This window comes from Erpetoichthys calabaricus, chromosome 2 (assembly GCF_900747795.2).
Source record: "Erpetoichthys calabaricus chromosome 2, fErpCal1.3, whole genome shotgun sequence".
Classification (NCBI taxonomy): domain Eukaryota; kingdom Metazoa; phylum Chordata; class Cladistia; order Polypteriformes; family Polypteridae; genus Erpetoichthys; species Erpetoichthys calabaricus.
In genome coordinates, this window is record NC_041395.2 from 88,845,545 (window position 1) to 88,862,173 (window position 16,629).

At 36.2% G+C, this 16,629-nt stretch overlaps 1 protein-coding gene across 1 annotated transcript in view; it reads left to right on the forward strand.

The window, feature by feature from the left end:
- Nucleotides 1-16,629, forward strand: part of LOC114646085 (metaxin-1-like) — a 68,572-nt gene that overhangs the window by 34,979 nt on the left and 16,964 nt on the right. Inside the window, exon 4 of the mRNA XM_028794074.2 lies at nucleotides 13,390-13,482. Coding sequence (XP_028649907.2) covers nucleotides 13,390-13,482 — 93 coding nt within the window. The remainder of the gene's footprint in view (nucleotides 1-13,389; nucleotides 13,483-16,629) is intronic.

Sequence of the window (16,629 nt, forward strand, 5' to 3'; positions counted from 1 at the left end):
AAAAAGAGACAAATGTTTGTTTGCAGTGTTTGAATAACGTTCCTGTCTCTCTACAACCTCCTGTGTTTCTGCGCAAATCTGTGACCCAAGCATGACAATATAAAAATAACCATATAAACATATGGTTTCTACTTCGCGGATTTTCTTATTTCGCGGGTGGCTCTGGAACGCAACCCCCGCGATGGAGGAGGGATTACTGTATTTAAAAAAAAATGTATTTGTTTCCCGTTGTATTACTGTTTAAAAAAAAAAAAAATTATAATGTAATTGTTTCCTATTGTATCACCGTTTTAAGAGGGGTTTCGGTGAGGTGGCCGCTAGTGAAATCATGAAAAAATGCCAACCCCCACCACCTTTTACAATCTGTGTAGTTATTTTATATTGGTCATGAAGCAAGATACATGCTGATGGAAAGCGAAATGAGACGAGCACAAAGTGGTTTCATTGTACTTGGTATACATAAACTTCAGCCTGATTAAATTTAAGTGAATTGATGTTACAAAACTGGGCCTATAGTGTGCGTGCACATATGTGCGTTGCTTTGTAATGGCCTGGTGCCCTTCCTGAGGATTGTTCCAGCTTTGCATCTGATGCTTTCTGGGATAGGCTCTATGTGGACCACACCCCTGTCCTGAATAAGCGGGTTATTGTGAGTCGATGGATATGCGTAGGGCTTGAAGTGGGGCAGTATGCACTGATATGCCACACCAGCTTTCTCCTGTTCAAACACCAGATGTATGCATATAATATCTGATCAGTTATTGATACTTCATTGCCTGTACACGATCTCAGCATTCTCTCTCATTGAAGCACACACGTTTTATCAATCAAGTGGGAGCAGACAGTATCTTTCCTATAGTGAAAGAATATTATCCCATCATAAGTGTGAATTCAGCCATTATTGTCTAGCAGTTTACAGAGCAGGGGGAGAGTGGAGTAAGACAAACAGGAAAGTTGGCAAAGACATGAGGCTCACAGCCGGTCTCTTTTTAAAATAGCTGAATCCCATAACAATGGCATGCTTTTTGCATTTTTCCTTCTAAAAATGGCATTGATATGACTTTTTGAAATATTTGTGTATGATAAAGTTGTGTATCAATACTCAATAACATTTTTGGCTTGAAAAAGAATGTATTTGGTAAGTTTTGAGGCTTTTCTATCAAATGTGGACATGGGGTTCCATAGAGCCCTAAAGTAAGCTTCACTTTAGAAGACAGTTTTATGTGGGAAATTAAAATATACCAAGATTGTGAAGAAATAACTTTAACTTGAAAAATACTGAACTTATCCATTAATAGGTTAGTTAACACAAATAATGAGTTAATCAATAGGCTCCTGAAAACATTATGACCTGTGGTTACTGTATGCCACTTTTCCTTTGCAAGATTGAGATGTACTAGACAACACAAGACTAATTATATGCCTTATCTTTAAATATAGGGTAATTTAAAAAAATAGAAGTACTACCCACTTTTACAAGTATTTTATCGTGGAAAACATGTTACTGGAGACAAGGAAACATGAATGGAAACTGGGTGGAGGAACAAGAAACCGAAGAAGAAAAAAAACTGCAGTTTTTAATTTTCATCGTTTAACTTAAGTTTGCTGTATATTTTGATTTGCTTACCATAAAACCACTAGATAAAGGTAATTATTATCTTTCCATAGTTTGTGGTTTCTGAGGGACACATCTTCCAGTCATTTTGGTCTAGTTGTAACACTATACTTCACTTGTGTAGTGCAGTAGTTTTTGGTATATTGTCAATTCAGGCTTTATAGAAAAGAAGAATGACAGGTTCTTTGTTTAAATTTGCTGTGGTCTCAGGAAGATTTCTAAAGCAAAAACAGCAATCCCCCCATATAGAAATTCACAGAGACAATATTTGAAATTTTCATTTAAAGAGGTATTAGGTTTCTCAATGTAAAAATGTGCTTCTTTGAAGCCTGGTAAGTGAGTGTAATTACATTTTTAAGCAAAACCATATTTTGTATTTCAGTACGTTCCACTTTTCTAAATAATCAACAAAGTGTTCTTATAATACTTCTAATAAAGTGTTTTAGTGATTTTTTTTATATATAACCCTGGGCAGCATTACCGTTTGAAGTTTTAAATCATTTATGTTTAAACATTTGCCTAAATATGTCTAGTTTAAAGATTGCAATTAATTTGTAAAATATACACTTTCCTTAGTACCCTACTTTTCTGTTGGCTTCAAGTCAAAAGCAGTTAGTGTACTGTCCTAACAAGTAGTTCCCTCCCCATGCCAGTGCTTCACCTCAAAAGTATCTTGTGAATTATTTTGTTGCTGCAGGACTAATACCATTGTGAACTGCTGACCTGACTCTCATGTGTCGTCAGAATAGACAAATGGATGTTTGGCCAAAAGTAATGGTTTTTAAATTAGCCACAAAAATGCATCAAGTTCTTGACAACTGCTCCAACAATAAATAAATGTGATTAATTTAAAACTGTATATATAAAAACTACACTAGATCCATGGAGTTCTGTTTTATGTCGTGATTGCAAAGCCTTGTACCTGTTAGAGTAAAAAAAACAGTTCATTAGTAATGAAAAACCTTCCAGACATTGCTTGTTTTCTGTTCTGTCTAAATGGCCCAGTCTCTGCTTAACTGTCTCTCTTCAGACCACTTCATTTTTCTATTCTGAGGTTGATTTTCGTATTCTTCTACAGGACCTATAAATAAACACTAAACAAACAATGGCCAGTATTTCACAAATTCAGCCAGGGTGTGCAAACTTTTGGGGACAACTGTATGTAGCACCTTTCCCATGCGCAAAACGCTTCACAGAAATACAGAAAAAACAACTTTGTGTATACATCATTGGATACAAATAATACAGTGCATCCGGAAAGTATTCACAGCGCATCACTTTTTCCACATTTTGTTATTTTACAGCTTTATTCCAAAATGGATTAAAATCATTTTTTTCCTCAGAATTCTGCACACAACACCCCATAATGACAATGTGAAAAAAGGTTACTTGAGGTTTTTGCAAATTTATTAAAAATAAAAACCTTGAGAAAGCACATGTACATAAGTATTCACAGCCTTTGCCGTGAAGCTCAAAATTGAGCTCAGGTGCATCCTGTTTCCCCTGATCATCCTTGAGATTTTTCTGCAGCTTAATTGGAGTCCACCTGTGGTAAATTCAGTTGATTGGACATGATTTAGAAAGGCACACACCTGTCTATATAAGGTCCCACAGTTGACAGTTCATGTCAGAGCACAAACCAAGCATGAAGTCAAAAGAATTGTCTGTAGACCTCCGAGACAGGATTGTCTCGAGGCACAAATCTGGGGAAGGTTACAGAAAAATTTCTGCTGCTTTGAAGGTCCCAGTGAGCACAGTGGCCTCCATCATCCGTAAGTGGAAGAAGTTCGAAACCACCAGGACTCTTCCTAGAGCTGGCCGGCCATCTAAACTGAGCGATCAGGGGAGAAGGGCCTTAGTCAGGGAGGTGACCAAGAACCCGATGGTCACTCTGTCAGAGCTCCTGAGGTCCTCTGTGGAGAGAGGAGAACCTTCCAGAAGGACAACCATCTCTGCAGCAATCCACCAATCAGGCCTGTATGGTAGAGTGGCCAGATGGAAGTCACTCCATCCCTACACTGGTACCATCCCTACAGTGAAGCATGGTGGTGGCAGCATCATGCTGTGGGGATGTTTTTCAGCGGCAGGAACTGGAAGACTAGTCAGGATAAAGGGAAAGATGACTGCAGCAATGTACAGAGACATCCTGGATGAAAACCTGGTCCAGAGCGCTCTTGACCTCTGACTGGGGCAACGGTTCATCTTTCAGCAGGACAACGACGCTAAGCACACAGCCAAGATATCAAAGGAGTGGCTTCAGGACAACTCTGTGAATGTCCGTGAGTGGCCCAGACTTGAATCCGATTGAACATCTCTGGAGAGATCTTAAAATGGCTGTGCACCGACGCTTCTCATCCAACCTGATGGAGCTTGAGAGGTGCTGCAAAGAGGAATGGGCGAAACTGGCCAAGGATAGGTGTGCCAAGCTTGTGGCATCATATTTAAAAAGACTTGAGGCTGTAATTGCTGCCAAAGGTGCATCGACAAAGTATTGAGCAAAGGCTATGAATACTTACGTACATGCGATTTCTCAGTTTTTTTATTTTTAATAAATTTGCAAAAACCTCAAGTAAACTTTTTTCACATTGTCATTATGGGGTGTTGTGTGCAGAATTCTGAGGAAAAAAATGAATTTAATCCATTTTGGAATAAGGCTGTAACATAACAAAATGTGGAAAAAGTGATGCTCTGTGAATATTTTCTGGATGCACTGTATCTGCATAAAACACTAAATAAAGATAAATACAGGATATACAAAACTTTAAAACAGAATTCGGGAAAATAAACTGGAATAAAATACAAATACTACAAGAAAACCCTGAACAAATAATATTTGTGATACAAACAAAAATCTCCCTGGGCATCTGGAGAGAGAGGATAAACTGAAAGAAAGGTCAGAAAATCAGTAAGTTAAACAAATGAGTTGTATCCACTTATGTACGAGGTGTCCTGCCTGCAGGACAGTGCCATATTGTTTGTGTATGTTGCAATAAGCCCACAACTCAATCAAAAGCAATAGGAAGACCTTTTCCAGTTCGCAGTAGTCCAGAGCCAGCATTTCAAGGTCCTGTTTTCTCCTTTAAGGAATGGCTTCCTTACTACAACTTGCCCTGTTAAACCTGCAGCACAAAGTCTCGTCTTCAGAGTAGAAACTAAGACTTGCTTTTTTTGACCAGAGTTAAGCTGTGCTTGAAGCTGTCGTGCTGTGAGGCGCCTATCACGCAGGCTGGTGACCTTCAGAAACTTGTCTTCTGATTGGGTTGTGACTTTGGGTCTGCCAGATCTCTTCCTAGCAGAGTTTCTTCTAGTTTCCAGTTGCCTTTGAATTGTGTAGGATACCCGTACTCACTGACACTTTGATTTTTTTTTTTTTTTTTTTTGCAATTTCTTTAAGTGAAAGGCCTACACTTCTAAGGGTAATAATGCTCTGTTTCATTTAATTTGTTAATTACTGCTTTCTTGCCATTATCACTGCAATGTTATCCAAGTAGTACTACAGAGGGTGTCTGTTCCAACTCCAGACCGAGCGTTTTGAAGTAATCAAAAAGAAGCTGGGACACCTGTCCAAATTGTTTACTTGAACTTGCAAGGCTTAATTTACTTTAATTGCTGCAGAACATTTGTAGATTGTAATCTATTGGTTGTTTCCTCAAGAAGACCCACTTGTAATTTTCTGATTTCCTTTTTTTTCAGTTTTTGTTAACCTAAACATTAAATTTAAACTTCTGGCAATTTACTGCTTACCTTTTCACCATTTTTGGTCAAACATTGCATTTCAACTGATTAAATATGAAGAAAAACTGAACTTTTGACTGATAGTGAATGATGAGGCAGCAGCACATTACAGCTGAGTGAATCTGATTTTATCACAAATTTCATCTACTTCAAGCCACATACAATACCATTGGATAGTGGAGTTTCATACCTTTTCAATGATGTATAGTTGTCTATGATTGGTCACTTGTACTACTTGTCACAGCCATGTGTAAAAGACAGGAAATATATTGCCTGTGTGACAGCTAATCTGTATGTATTGTTACACACAAGCTTCTGTGCAACTGCATGTAGACTGTTTGGTTGATGTGCAGTAAGACTTGAAGTTTGTAGTAGGGAAATGTGTTCTTCAAAAAAGAAAACATACAGTTGAGGAGGTTCTACAAAAGTTGCACAATGCAGGTGATGCAGAATATGAATACCTAGAGTCACTGTTTTGACTCTTTTAAAAACAACACAATTGCTGAAGGACTTGATGCTGTGCTTGTTTTGTAAGTATTGCCTTCATAACTTTGAAGTATTGCAGTGTGCACTTTTACAGTTCAATTACCATATCCAGACACTGTCTGCTGCATAATCTCCCTATGTCAGTTTTCTGAGCAGTGCTTTTCCAAATTCAGCTCCTTTGTGTACCCATGTGAAGTTTCGCATAACTCGGGACCACTCTTCAATCAATGTATTTGTATTGCACCACATCATGCTGCTCCTTGCAGTTTCATTGGTGGATACCTCTCCAAGAATGTCGCTGAATCACATAGCACAAACTTTCAAGAGGAACCTGTCTTCAATGCAATGTCACTGAATCACTCGCAGTTTCATATGGGGGGAATTGCCCACTGCTGCCCCCTTATTTTGAATGTCACTGTAAAAAGCCACTCACATTACTATGTCATGAGCACATGGGGGGTAACAGCTACTATGTTTTTCATGGTATAATCTGTATCCATCGAAGGGATTTTTTTTTCTATTTCTGTCATGTTTGCTTCAACTCCCACCCCAGGGAGAAATGAGCACAGTTACAAACAGGAAATAAAATTGAAGCGTGCCCTTTTTGCAGAATTTAACCACATTTAGAATCGGTGGCATTACTGTCAGCAAGTCTCGTGCTGTTGATAATGGCCACTTGCAACCGAAAAGTTCCTGAGAAATACTGGTTTAGGCATGTTTGGGGTATGTGTGACTAGCTCTGGAGTCCTGTCTTCATTTGTTTCCTGCCTTGCACCCAGGGAATTCAACAAAGGCATTGACCCCATACCCGGAATTCAGCACGGAAAGAAGCTGGTATAAAAATGTATGTTATGTACTTAGGTTGTTCCAGATGTGAAATGCAAGAAAGAAGCGGCAATAACAAACTAAATAAATCAATGAAAACACACTAAACATCTAGTGTGCAAAATGCAAGGTTTCAGTATGCCTTGTGGTTAACAGAAAATGTTTTAAGGACTGGCATGTAAAATTAATTTTAAAAGTAAAGGTTTGGATGAGTACATAATTATACATACATAGTTATAAATTGTTTACTTCAGAGTGATATATATATATATATATATATATATATATATATATATATATATAATGTGTGTGTAAATACAGTATATATATTTTTTCCCTAAAAAATAAATAACTGCAATACTTGTTTTGAGAAATTATTTAGGTGCAAGAGACTACATGCTTCCAACAGTGTTTCCTAAAAATGAAACAACTTGTTGCCAAATAGTATAACTTTGCAGTGTTGTGGGATATGAAATCTAAACTTGATAACTGACAGATTTTGGCACAAAAGAAAATGGATTCCAGGGTTGTACACCATAAAATGTCTTTGTTTTGTATTAGAAAATCCAGTTTTTTGGTTTTTTATTTAGTTTAAATTGGTGTAAACAGGTTTTTATTCATTGAAATACTTTTTAAAAAAAATTTGGAGTGCTGTTCTCACTACTGCGTAGACATTTGCAGCTCCTTTATTGCATAATCAGGGTGATAGACATTTATTTTTGAGTGTGTAATTTAGGCGCAATAATGCCAAAAACTCCTTAGTACATAAGGGGTTAAGTTGTTTTTTGAAAGAATGAATTGAGTCCTCTGATCTCATTAATTTAGGGAGTTCATTCCAAAGTCTGGGTGTTATAAAGCTGAAGGCTCTATCACCCATAGAGCGCAGGTTAGTTTGGGGCACGATGAAATTGCCAAAACAGTGGACCTAAGTGGGTGGATAACAGCATAGTGATGGAGGAGCTTACTGATGTTTTTCTGATACAAGGCCATTTAAAGCTATTAGTAGCATTTTAATTTCAATTCAATAAGACACAGGGAGAAATCAAAAATGACCCCCAAAATTCCCAGCAGAAGAAGGTCTGATGATATCATCATTAAGGACGATTGAAAAGGAGCTCATGTTCTTAAGCTGAGCTTTAGTGCCAATTAGCATGACTTCAGTTTTGTTATAGGTTAATTTTAAAGAGTTATATTCCATCCAGATTTTAATTTAACTGATACAAATTGTGAACTGAAAGTTGTAATGAACTTTCACTTTTAAGACCGCAATAGATCTGAGTATCCTCTGTATATAAATGATAACCAGGTCCAAAGCTACGATAATATGGCCAAGGAAAGCGTGTAGATACAGAAGAGCAGAGGGCCAAGGACATGGTCTTGTGGAACTTTTTTAGTGACTGGTGCTGAGCTGGACCAGCCATTATCAAGAAAAACAAGCTCTTGCCTATCAGTCAGTCACTGGCGCGCAGGTTCAGAGATACCCTGAATGTTCTCCATTCTGGACAGTATAAGGCTTGACAGTATAAAGTTCTGCACTAAGGTTTAAGAGAATGAATGTACTGATTTGTCTTTAGTCTGCTGCCATAAAAAAATTGGAGCAATTTCACTGCTGTGCTGTTTTATGAAACTAGAATGAAAGGGTTCTGTCAGCTTTTTACAAGGTAAGTACCTGGTGAGTTTGGAGAACACAATACACTCAAAAACTTTAGGCATAAAAGGAAAGTGAAACATGGACCAAAAATTGTCTAGATTGTCTGCATCAAAACCAGACTTTTTTAACGTTGGGTATACAGCAGCAATTTTTAAAGTAGCTGGCACTTAACCAAGTGTTATTGTTGTAACAGTTGGGATTATGGTGTGAAGGCAGGATTTGAGAAGTATGGTAGGGATAAGATCCTGTAAACAAGTAGTAGGACTTATCTTACAGACCAGGCCATTAATAAATGTAGATTAAACTGGTGAAAATTTGGAAACGGAGCTGGATGGAGTGGGAAGACAGAAGAGAAATATAAAGGAGGATGGATTTGTACTAGTTGAATTATTTAGGTTTACAAAAAATGAAGGAATTTTTCACAGACTTAAGAGGAGGAGGTGATTAAAGTAGTTTATTAACTACAGAGATGAAAACCCTCGGGTTATCATGGCCATTCTCTGTTATTGTCCTGTATGTATGTATTCTGGGCTGCGGTTAGTGCATCTCTGCAAGCTCTTTTATAGTTAGAAAAAGCCTGGGCATGTACAGTAAGAGATTTTTAAAATAGGAAAAGAAATATTTTCAAAAGGTAGTTTGATTTTTTTTTCTGTGCTTTCAACATGGAGAGTTTGTTGAGAATAGGTTGCATTCTATATAATGGTTGCTTAGCCATAGAGCATAAGCCCACAGACATGGGAGAAAGCTGTATACATTTTCATCTTTTTTACACCGTGTGACATAGGCTGCAATTATTCAAGGCACAAAATACACTTTTCGTCTTTTATTTTTTGAGCATGAACTGCTTTTCAAAAGAGCAGGTCTCAAGAGTGCCATCCATCTTTAAATAATAACTGGCCATAATTACAGTGCGTATAAGGTATTTAATGAAACATCTAAATATAAAACGCTCAGTTTTAGAGATTTACATTGTAACTGGATTATTAAAATATACTTCAAATAAGTAAATATTGAATTGGCAAACCAATAGTAGAGTCAAATTGAAATAGTGATAACTGTGGTTAAGTGCATAAAAAGCTGAGCTCTGCAGGGAAAGCTGCACCTCTCCCTTAACTTTGCTGTGCATTTCAGGGACTGCTGTTTTACTAAAGGCAGTTCATACTGGGGTTCAGTGCATGGATCATCTCTTTGAATGAGGGTTTTCTAATGTGTGAAACAGGGGGCATACCTTTGGTCAAAAATGGGTAATAGCATCAGTGCAACCCTTCCGTCTGATCTCGTTTATATTTTGCCACTTCTGCAAATGAAAATTGTATCTGGCAGACCCTGCGAGGTAGAAGGTTCCCCTCTACATGGAAAACTTTACTACTTAGATGTTCAGGTTAGTATTCTGCTGGTTTGACCTTGTGTCAAATGAAGAGTTGCTCATGGAGTCGCGAATGAGGCACATTACCTTCATTGTGAGGAAGCATTGGTTATAGCACTGCGGCTGTGTAGTGCAATTTCCCGGGCTTGATCCAGCTGACAGGATCCTCATTGCCAAGGGTATGCCTACGTAACACCTGGTTGTGGCAGATAGATGGTCATTTCCAGAGGGTGGGATTGGACCAAGTGTCTGGCTAGGGGGTTGCCAACTGGGATCCATAGATGTTTCTTTGTGTGGTGGGGTCGGCAGTGTGCTGTACCACTGCATGCTCCCCAACATGACCTGACCTGATAGGATGTGTAGTCCTCAGATGCATTAACAGATTTGTGGCATTGCTTTTTCTCAATACTGTGTTTTTTTGGTTTAAAAGTAAAGCAATGGCAAACAGGTTACAATGTTGCAATTTTTTTGTGTATATGCAAGATTGTTTCTTAGGGTTCCTTGCAGACTCGGGACACCATATTTTATTTTTAATCTGATTTAAGTCATTTTAATGGTCATTGTTCAGTTGTTTCAAATGTAAGTTCCAATTAAGTTTATATAGAACAAAACCGTCTAAATGAGAATAAAACATCTAATGATTACATAATATTGAATATTGGCCTAACCCTACTTTATTGTGTTCTTACAAAGCGTTGTTAATCATTGTGCTAGTAGGTGAAGTCTTAGTTAAATTTTTCCAATTGCAAGTAAATGAATGGCTAAAAAATGTGTTTTTTGCATTTTTTTCCTCTTTTGCGTATTTTTATTCAATGTTATAAAAAGTGAGTAATAAAAATTGGAAGTAATGAGGACATCTTCTAAATGAATTAAAAGTGTAGCAGACTTTTAAAATTATAAAATCCAGCAAAATTTCATATTTCAGCATGTTAGGATGAAGAGACGTTATTTTTTTTTTCTTTTAGTCTCTACCATGCTTAATTATGTTTGTAGAATTTTTGAGAAGCCATGAAAAATGTAGGCTGATGTACTGAAGTGTTGGTTTAGTAAAGAGAGTTAGAAAAATCAGATATAGGGAATAGGCTGGACTGGTACACTAAATATGCAAATCTTTCACTTTTACCAGAAGGTATCAACTAAGTTTGAAGTTATTATCTTGAATTTTTAAAGAAATTGTTTCTCAAGAAAGTATTTTCTCTTCCTTGAATCCATATTAAGCCAAATTTTTCAGTGCTTACTGAAACATTGATTGCACTAGTGATTTAGATAAACAGTTGTTCATTAAATTCAGATAAGTTTCTGGAGATTGCATTGGTGTTTGACCTGATGTGATGTTTTTCAGTAGTTCTTCAACCGTTGGAATGTTATGTTCCTCATGAAAATCATACTTTAAAGTTTGATTACTCACAATTTCTGGCACATACATTGTTGCATAATCATTCCAGCTATTTTGTAACCTGCTCATTTTGTTCAAGGCTGTGATAACCCAATGCCTATACTGGCTGGGGGACATATTAGGAGTCATCCCTGGACAGAGCGCCATCACATTGCATCATCATTCATGCTGGACTAGTTTAGGCTCTCCACTTAAAATCCACATCTTTGTGGTGTAACAAGGAACCCTCAGAAACTGCAGTTACATAGTGGCTGCCAGAATCTGCAAGCAACAGAGGTAAAACATAAGAGAATTGATTTGTTTGAAGTAGAGTGATTCTCAAAACTACAGTGAAACCCCACTTTATATTTAAAAAAAAAATCCACACCTATTTGGTTTTTATGCTACAGACCTCCCTAATTTTAACAGGAATGGGATTAGAGATCATCATTGTTTAATTTATAATGAAAATACCCCATTTAATACCATAAACTTTACTTTCTGTCTTTTCAGGATCCTAGTAATGTTAATTGGAAAGACCATAGAGATATTATGGGACTATATGGTTATGGTAAATATAGAATTAATAATATTAGAACAGTAACACCACCTACACAGTATTTAAAGCACCATATTAAAAAAAGCTTGAAAAGACCAGTTCACTAAGTACCCATCTATGTTAAAAGGTATTGTAAATAGATATACCAATATAAAATATGTTGGAAGCTGAAGTAAGCCACACTGTGCCATTTATTAGGAATAGCTTCTCACCAAGATGTCAGAATGTGGCAAATATCCATAAATACTTCTGTAAAAACTCGGGGACATGATCTGCTTTGCACATCCCATTTTTCATTGTCATCTGATGTCCGTTTAATATTTTCATCTTTTAATATTACAGACCTCTAAAATGTATGTTATATTCAAATCACATTCACACTCTCAGAGTTGCAGCACTGGCACCACCAAGCGCATTTGCCTACCTACCATCTAATAAACAAAGTAACATATATTGACAGTCATCGTTAAATCATACCTTTTGGACCAATTGGAGGTGTAAACACTATAAATTGTTTAAAATAACAGAAATAATTAGTACACAAAATAAATAAAGTTGAGCACAATGGGGTTGAGAAATGTATGTATCTATGTGTGTAGGTGATGTGATGTAGTGGCTAAGACACTGAACTTTCAACCTCAAAGTTGTTGGTTCAGCTCCTGACTATGACTCACCGTAGTATACTGAACAATTCACTTAATCTGTCTGTGCTCCATCTGTGAAAATATCTTCATTTTAAAATGTATTGCTCAGTTTAGGATTATGGAAACCTGATACCTATCCAGGCAGTAGTGAGCACTGTCAAAGCACACTCAAGTACAGGTCCACAGGCACTCATGTTCTGCCAGTTTTTGCAGAAGTGTTTTTGTTTGTTTGGGTAGTTTGGTGCATATGTTTTCCAGAGCAGATATTTTATTCCCATAACCTGATGATATATTTCAGCTCTGTGATGTGGTGCAGGATAATTTCCCCCAAGACATTTATCTCATCTTTAAGCCTGGCTTTTATTTCCTGTTATTATAATTTATTCAGAACTTTAACTGTACTTTATTCACTTAAAACACTCCAAGAAACTCATTACAGATGGATGCTAGTTATAATTCCAGTGCAGAGGAATGATATCTTAGTAGAAAATGTGTTGTTACTTCAGTGTGTTTTGAGAGCTTCTGCTACCATTTTATGCTTTTCAGAAGACATAAACAGATGATTTTAACTGTTCATGTTCAACTCGTTTAATCTGTTGAGTGTATATCTGCTTCATATTAAAGCAACATGCATGGTGGATAAGAAAAAAATATTAATAATTTAATAGATGTTAAAGAAATAATAAGTTTCAATTTTAAATAGATGCAGTAACCAAACAGTCTGTTCTTAATGTCTAAGTCTGAGATATTGTCATTTTTAGGAAAATGTAATAATTTGCATAATATAGATTACAATACAAACTTCAGATTTTCAGTAATTAAGGATTATTTTAATTAAGAAATCCAAATTTGATTGTAAGAGTCATTTTTCATTTATAAAAATAAAAAAGCAAAAATTTTCATTTACATGAATGATTTTATACTTTAAATATTTTATTTTTTGTCTTTTTTTCAAGCTGCTTGTTCACTGTCAAAGTGTTTATTTTTAGACTTTTGCTTAAATTGTTATTACATTGCAAAAAAACTTATTGCCGATGTTGGCTGAACTAACTGTACTGCGTTCATTGTTATAATAAGATTTTTTCCTCTCTCAGGATTTTTGTTTGTTTCTAAGAAAGATACTTTTTTTTCAGAAATACAATGCCGATTATGATCTCTCTGCTAAAGAGGGTGCTGATACACTGGCTTTCATTTGTCTCATGGAGGAGAAGTTCCTTCCTGCACTGGTAAGAAATGCAGTACATTTATGAATTAAAGAGTGAATATCTGACACTGAATGAATGGTAATGGGGGCGATTTCTGGAAATCCATCCATGTACCTCACTTCTCTGGCTGTCACTGTCCCTGCTGTGCCTGCACTAAACATTTCACGTCCTTGCTTTCTGTAGGTCTGCTTTATTGCTGATATCTAAATTTACTCTATCCACATCAACATTCTGCACGTAGGGTGGATTAACCCAATAAGGTGCTCCTGAGCACTGGCCTTCTTTGCTCCCTACACCCCACCTTAGTTTGGTAAAACAAACTGAAACTTAGCGATAACATAATGGGATGAAAAACAAATAAGTTCATAATGGTGATATTGCAAAAGAAAACAAAACTGTTGAGCTCAAACATAAATGGAACAGAATATATTGCACTTTACAAACTTACATATGTCACAGTACTTAAAGGAGGAGAAACATGAACAACTTGCTGTAGATGGCAATACAGTATAACTCATTTTTGTAAATTGACTAGATAGATCAGCCATTCTTAAACTTCTTTTCTCCTGCACCTGCTTGTAACAATAAGGTATTTCGGTATTTCACAAATACAAGTAGCTGAGCAGACCTACTTGCATCAATTTTCACTTTACAAGACTCGATCAGTCAACTGACATTTAATGTCTTGTGCCAGGTCATCGGTGCATCACACAGCTGTATTACAGAGGGGAGTATTTTTTCAAGCTGACAAGGCAAGTCATTGTTGCATGACTTTACCCAGTACAACAAGAGCTGAACGACCAAGTAATCATGTAAGACTTTTTGCACTTGGCTGTTAATTACGCCATGTAGGCTTAGTCAGAAATTTTCCTTTCTTTAGTAATAATAATATGCAATTCAAAATAATATTGTGTGAATAATTCCTTATATTTTTGCTTCAGCTTCCCAAGAGGCCAATTGGATGCACATGTTCATGTTTAGTAAAACATCTTGGAATTTAAAAGGGGCAGTTGTGCGGCCTAGATCAAACACTAGTGACTTTCAGATTATCTTTTAACTGGGGAGGGTTACTCTGGTTTTATGACTTTTAATGTGCAATTTCATTTTTTTATACTTTCTTTTTCATATTTATTATATTGTTCTTTCATCCACATTACTGCTGCTTGTCAATGCAACATCTCCAAGAACTAGAAGACAGTCCTTCTCAGACACTCAAATTATATTTAATATGTTGTTAATACACAGTAGACAATACTTTATGCACATCAAACCAAAAAAGAGACCAACCTCTAACCACAAAATTGAACTTAAATTTAGTCAGCTAAGCTGTAAGTGGCATCAGTAATTTCCTCCCATCCTCAGTTTGAGAGCATTCTTTTATTTTTCCTCATCTGTACAAAACCTGGATATTTCAACCTGTAGCAATCTTGTGCAAAGTGCTATAGCAAGCTGTCTAGATAGTCAACATGTTGGCTTAGACATGAGTTTCCCAATCACAGAAAATCAACTGATTATATACTTTGTCTATTTTGAGTAGTACTGTGACAATTATTGATTAATAAATTGTACCACTGTCCAGCTAGCAAGGCTGTCTGTACAAAAACATGTACAATACAGAGTTTTCTATAGTGAGAAATGATTCAAGTCTAAAACATTCTTCAAAAATCTTCATCTGTCACATAAGTTGGAATGCCTTAATTGGAGCTAGTACACAGAACTCACGATTATCCAACTTTTAGTTCATTAGTGTTTTTCTTTCATAAATCACCTGAAAGATGTGAGATACCACGTCATGTGCCAAAGTGCCTCCTAATGTTTTACTCTTTGAAGACCACCACACTTTATTTGTACATAACATGCACTTCCTTTCCTTTCACCTTTGTATAAATGTGTTTACTCTAGCATTTTTTTTTTCATCCACACTTTTTATTATTTACAGCTCTGTATTTATGACATTCATAAGAAATAAGTTTGGAGGAGCAGATGATGAATACAGGGCTTTAGTGAACATTAAGAGTATTGCAGACACAGTGACTTCAGTATAACACCAAGAAGAAATACAACAAGTCTAAATATTAAATGATGTCTTGGGTGTCAAAAGAAAGGTCCCAGTAAACTGTGGGTCACGGTCAGGGCAGACCTGCTTTAGTTGATAGTGTCATAGGTTGCACTTAAATCTAAAAACATAATGACAGTCATATACTTTGGGACACATTAGAATGTCATAGCTTGAGCCAAGACTGTTTCTGTGTTGTAAATGGAGAAAAACACACAGATTTAATTTGAGTGTTTTCAAAATTTGCAAGGCTGTTATTTTTTCACTGATTTAAAATTGACAGTAATGCTATTATCTGTCAATTTTTAAGTATATCTTGATGTGAAATTATCTATATTTATCAGTACATTTAGATTTCTTCAATACTGGTTTGGAAATTGTGCCAGAAATGATGATAATCAGTATGGCTGCTGAAAATTGAGCCTTTGTAAAATGTGAGCGTAACTTAGTCTAATGAGCAAGGGATTGGTTTGAATTTATAAATCAATGACAGAATTTCCTCCTCTGCTGTAAAGTCAAAATTAGTAAGGTGGTACATATAAGCACTTGCATTGAGTGAATGAATCTTTATTGGTCTTAAGGATGTGGATGAACTTCATCTGAATTTCAGTGAATTTTCTTATATTACTATAAAACAGCCCTGCACATCCTTATTCTGGGATTCTCAAAATTAATGAATGTACAAATAAATAAAAAAAAAAGAAATTTTGCAGAACAGTTTTAAATGGTTTGTTTTTTATGCTATACTTGTATTGGTAAAGAAAGAAGCATGTCGAATGTCTTGTAGCAGTGATGTGAACATTTTCCTTTTTGAGCTGAAATAATTGTGTGAATGCCAGTGCATTGAGTAATTAATATATGACCGCGAGAGCCTACCTATTACAATTTGCCAGAGTCGTACTGTGTTAAGCAATTTTAAAAAATCTTTGGTAAACATGTGTGTGTAGGCATCTAAGTAAATATTAAAATCAACATTTAAGGTTACCCATCACAATTTTGAGCTAGGTAGGATACATGTTTGCAAACCTCAGGTAAGAGTAAGGGTTATAATTTTATATTATTGTGGTGTTATGCATCACTAAACAATGTTCAGCATCCAGACCCTTGATTGG